The sequence below is a fragment of the Cariama cristata genome, unplaced genomic scaffold, assembly GCF_000690535.1.
Source record: "Cariama cristata isolate BGI_N322 unplaced genomic scaffold, ASM69053v1 scaffold24264, whole genome shotgun sequence".
NCBI lineage: Eukaryota > Metazoa > Chordata > Aves > Cariamiformes > Cariamidae > Cariama > Cariama cristata.
Window position 1 is genome coordinate 298 of NW_009615027.1, and position 4,986 is coordinate 5,283.

Consider the following 4,986-nt stretch of genomic DNA (forward strand, 5'->3'; position numbering starts at 1 on the left):
AGATCCAGACTGTTGGGGGGGCGTGGGAAGCCTCGAAAAGAGGCTTTCTAAAACTGCCCGTTTCTACCGTCTGTGCACATAGGCTGTAGATTTTAAAGTGAGCTCGCGTTTACCCAGGGCAGCCGCCTTGTTGGACATAGAATGATGACGTCTGCCTCCTTTCCCATGAGAACTCTTTTCTCACTATGCGAATAGCATTTTCCCTTGATACACCTATATGCTAGTCTTATGTATGTATTCCTGAGTTTAAAAGGACATTCCTTTCTGCCTTGGAGTGCTTGTAGTCCAGCTCTACAACTTCTTGTGTGAACAACTTTTTGATAGCCTCCCAGAAAAAATAATCATAGGAAAAGCTTTCTGTTTCATTTTTACAGCATCTCTGTATGTGTTTTAAACCTATCTGATTACAAACACCAGTTATTCTGTGTACTGTTAGTCTGATAATATTGTTCCAAAGTAAAAAAAACCCAAGCCTGTCCTGCTTGAAGAAAACCTTAGTAAAAATAAAACCTAAGTGAAGTACGCCTTTCTATCTCCCTTCTACCTTACACACAACCTAAAGAAAACTTTTATCTCATTTGGAGTAGTATTTTAATATCTATACAGTTTTAAACGCATGCAGCAAACACAACTGCATATCTAAGCTCTTCAGCTCAATAGCTTCATAAATTACATGGTATTTCCACATGCTGGTGCAAGGGAATCTTTTTCTTGAAACAACTTCCTTTTTTTATAATGTTACCTGAATATTGGTTTTGTTTTTGTGAAGATGGTAAGCCTATGCTGCGTCAGGGTGACACAGGAGACTGGATTGGCACATTTCTAGGTCATAAAGGTGCTGTTTGGGGTGCCACTTTGAACACGGATGCCACTAAAGCAGCTACAGCAGCAGCAGATTTTACAGCGTAAGTGATTAACTGTCTTTGAAGTCTGTATTTTGATTTTAGTCTATAGTGCACTTTAGTGACATATAGCTGTAGTGAATTACTGATTCATTTGTTTTTCTTTAGTAGTTGTTAGCTTATTTATGGCTAGCCAAATTAAAATCTAGACTTTTCGGTTCTTGAAAGCATCTACAGTTAATTCCCTCATGATAAACAACTATGATTGCTTCTTGATAAATATACTTAATTACCATACCGGTTTGCTAGAATCACATTTCTGTGTGGCTCTATTCTCTGGCACTGTAGTTACAACAGAGTTGAAAGAGTGATTTTTATTTTTCTTCTACCGGTTAGCCTCTTTTTATTACAAGAAAACTCTTGCAAAAATTCTAGTTAATTTTTTCTTCGATGTTTTTGTTGTTTGTGCTGTTTGCAGCATATATTAGTATTTAGCAAGTTGAATCCTGTTAGAGGGCAATCTCTATTAGTAAAGTTGCAGAGAAGAACTGCCTTTGTCTTAAAACTAAAATGCTAATTATTAGTCTGTGTTATCCTGAGAAGAGGATAAAGGAAAATGGTGAGACAGTACAAAAAAAGCTTTAGTAAAAACATATAAAGTATTTTCATTGACTAACTAGGTTATAAGAATGTAGCATTTATGATAAAATATCATGATGGTGTCAGGAAAGATTGCTTATAAACTAATCTGACTGTCCAGATTGATTTGTCGTGGTGCTACTAAAATAGAAATGTTTTCTCTTGCTGTTTAGCAAAGTGTGGGATGCTGTGTCAGGCGATGAACTAATCACATTGGCTCACAAACACATTGTCAAAAGTGTGGATTTTACAGAGGTATGAAAAACCTTTATACCTTATTCACCAGGGAAGTAAGCTCTTGAGGATGTTTTGCTATTAGTTACTTTTCTACTTCTTATGTGTGTATCTTAACAGGCAAATAATCCAGTGTACCACTCCTAGTTTTTAAGATTGTAGTTTAAATGTAGTAAGTATGTTAGAGGCTGTCTGAGAGAATGAACTGTTATTTTAAGACTCACGGATGAAGGCTGGTATCTTGATTCAAAATAGAGTTGACCCTTTATAACTTCTGTTTCAGGATAGCAATTATCTGTTAACAGGTGGACAAGATAAACTGTTGCGTATCTATGACTTGAGCAAGCCAGAAGCAGGTGAGTCTGCTTTTAGAACTAATTCTTGGGTTTTGGAGTTCAATAAAAGTTCTGAAATTAAGAGCTACTTTCTGTTATGAATCACAAAAGACAGAGTTGAGGATTGTTTTACAAATGTAGTTTCTATAAACTTTTTTTATAGTAAAATAATCTGTATGTTTTAAGTTTATGCTTTTACAGATGAATTGGAGCTTATTTGTAATAGACTTAAAGGATAGCATGTTTCAGGTCAGCACAGACTCATTAGAAGTATGTTTAATTAGTTAAAATCTAGTCATCTGAAAGAAAAAAGACCACATATTTGTGTGTTTAAATTCGTGTTGATACTGAACTACTGATGATTGATATGAAGCTAGAGAACCTTGATGTTAAACTAATGAAGCTTTTGAAATTTAGGCAATCAGATACCCAGTTTACGTTTATCCTGTTCATGGAATAAGATCTACAAATAAAGTCATAAGTCCTTGAAGTAATTTTACAGTTTCTAGTAAATGGAAATCCATACAGCTTAAGAAAGCTCCCAAACTGCTGCATGACATTATTTCATTTTCTTACATGTATTAAAATATTGGCTTTATTTTAAGAACCTGATGTTGTCAGTGGACATACTTCTGGCATTAAAAAGGCTTTATGGAGCAGTGATGACAAACAAATTCTTTCAGCTGATGATAAAACTGTCCGGTAAGAAAAACTAACTTTCCATTTTCCAAGAAGCTCACTTTTATTTATTGTCAATCTATGTGAGAAGATAGTTGGTTTTTTTGGTAAAGGATATGAGTAACACGGGTTATTTGATCCTAGATTATTATAGCTGCATGCCTAATACAGTTATCTTCTGCTGTTAGAGACATAACTTTTGTAATAATTCTGATTTACCCCGTGAATGTGTCCTCCTTGATAAGAAGAGGTGGTCTTTGAGAACTGCATAGTAGAATAAATTTATGCCTTTTATCATCCTAGAGAAGGTGAATTTATAGATGAGGTCTTGTGCACATGCATTGTGCTGAGGTGTTGCTGCCTTGTCTTCTGCAGTCCAGCCTTGAAAGGTGCACAAGGCATGGACTAGCCAGGCAGTGGCATAAAAGACTGGGAAGAGTATGTGGAAACATTGCACTGTTGAGAGACAGAGCCCTCTTTCTTGGCCATGCTGATAAGTTGAGTAGGCTTTGGTGTTTTTATAAGATGGCTCATCCAGTCATAGTTAAGTGTTTGGTTTTTTTTACTTTATGCCCAATTGGTAGGAGATGTGCTGAAACCTAGACAAACCTGGCTGCCGGGGAGATGAATTGACAAAGACCCTTCCACAAACTGTGCTGTCCAGTAAAGATGGGAGATCTGCCTAAGTGCTTCCTCCGCTTTCTGGCTGATATGACCAGTGTCATCTCATGCCTAGCTGACTCGCCATTCTTATATTTATGGCACAAAGGAGAGAGAAATAGAATGGTCTTTTCTGCTTCGTGGAAGGAAGGATGGGAGGGTGAAGTCACTGGTGCAATTTCCCTGTAGTGTCCTTCTCGGCTCCAGTTCTGTTCAGCTTCCTAGTGCTCAAGACGGGCAAGAGCCCGGTCTCGTTTATTTTTCTGTCAATTGTAGAAACAGAAATGCAGCAGTCAGTTAACAAACGAAGATTCTTACTTGTCATAGCAGAACAATTTCATTTCTCTTCTGTTAAATATCTCTTGCACCTCTAGATGGAAAACTATATTATCTTAAATGAATCTCTGTTCTTTGTATAAATTGGCATTAGTACCTCTTTGCCTTGCGAGGTAAAAAGAATGGAATCTTCAAGCCTTACTTGTAGAAAGCTCTACTGCTCTGGAGACTTACGATAAGATTTTTTTAATCTCTAATAGAATCCTTGAGTAGTTAAATGGTATGTGTACCATTTAATGTTGTTGCATTAAACTTCAAAAGTAAAAGTATTTTAAAGTAAGCATATCTTAAAACATGAGGTGAGAATGAAGATAAAGATGCCACTGAAAATCCGAAGTACCTGTGGAATCAAAGCATGTTCTTTGTTAGGTGGTGTTTTTTTTGATCCAGATCTTCCCATGGATGGGAGGTGAAAATTGTTTGATTTGCTGAACTAATCTGAGAGTCTCTTTTTTTTTTTTTTTTTTTTTGTTTCCTCTTAAGCCTCTGGGACCGGAATACCATGACCGAAGTGAAGGCACTAAATGTTGCAATGTCGGTGAGCAGCATGGAGTATGTTCCAGAAGGACAGATACTTGTGATAACCTATGGAAAGACTATTGCTTTTCATAGTGCAGAAACGTGAGTCCAAACCAGAATTTTCACAAGCTGACTACTGGGCTTAGTTGTGGGTAAAAACTGACTACAAGGCCAAAATCACCAAGTTGTCAAAACTGGCATTAGTGGACATCTTTGCTTGCTGTCTATGTCAGAAGCAGAGTGTGAAACAACTACCCTTGTCTAAAATAGTGAACCCTAACTGTTTGTAAGATGCTAGACTGTAAAGGTTTGGTGCCATTTTCATATTTCACACTAATTGTAATTGTGGTTAAGTAAGTTTCAGCCAGGGTTCAGTTCAGTGCTTTTCAGAGAACTAATTATTTATACATCTCTATTATGTCTTAAACAAGCTACACACTTAAACGTATTCTAGAGAATAGTTCTGAATGTGTCAGCTTTTCTTTGCTTATTCTGACGTAATTTCTAACTTGATGAGCGTGATTTGCAAGTATTAAAATTTGTTTCAGAAACTGCTTGTGGGTATATTCTGTTTTTCTTAAAAGCAGTTGTGATTAATAGAATCACAGTTTCTTTTCTCTCGGGATTCTTTTTTTCTTTTAAATGAACTTTATTAACAAACTTTTCTCCCTCAGCCTAGAGCAGATTAAATCATTTGAAGCACCTGCTACAATCAATTCTGCATCACTTCACCCTGCGAAAGA

General features: G+C 36.5%; 1 protein-coding gene across 1 annotated transcript in view; it reads left to right on the forward strand.

The window, feature by feature from the left end:
- The first annotated feature begins 768 nt into the window (after window positions 1-768).
- The window catches only part of STRAP (serine/threonine kinase receptor associated protein), a 7,061-nt gene continuing 2,843 nt past the window's right edge, over window positions 769-4,986 (forward strand). Inside the window, 7 exon segments of the mRNA XM_009699660.1 lie at window positions 769-905; window positions 1,655-1,736; window positions 1,999-2,071; window positions 2,656-2,752; window positions 4,208-4,345; window positions 4,918-4,984; window position 4,986. The exon segment at window position 4,986 is cut by the window's right edge and continues 90 nt beyond it. Coding sequence (XP_009697962.1) covers window positions 781-905; window positions 1,655-1,736; window positions 1,999-2,071; window positions 2,656-2,752; window positions 4,208-4,345; window positions 4,918-4,984; window position 4,986 — 583 coding nt within the window. The 5' untranslated portion in view covers window positions 769-780.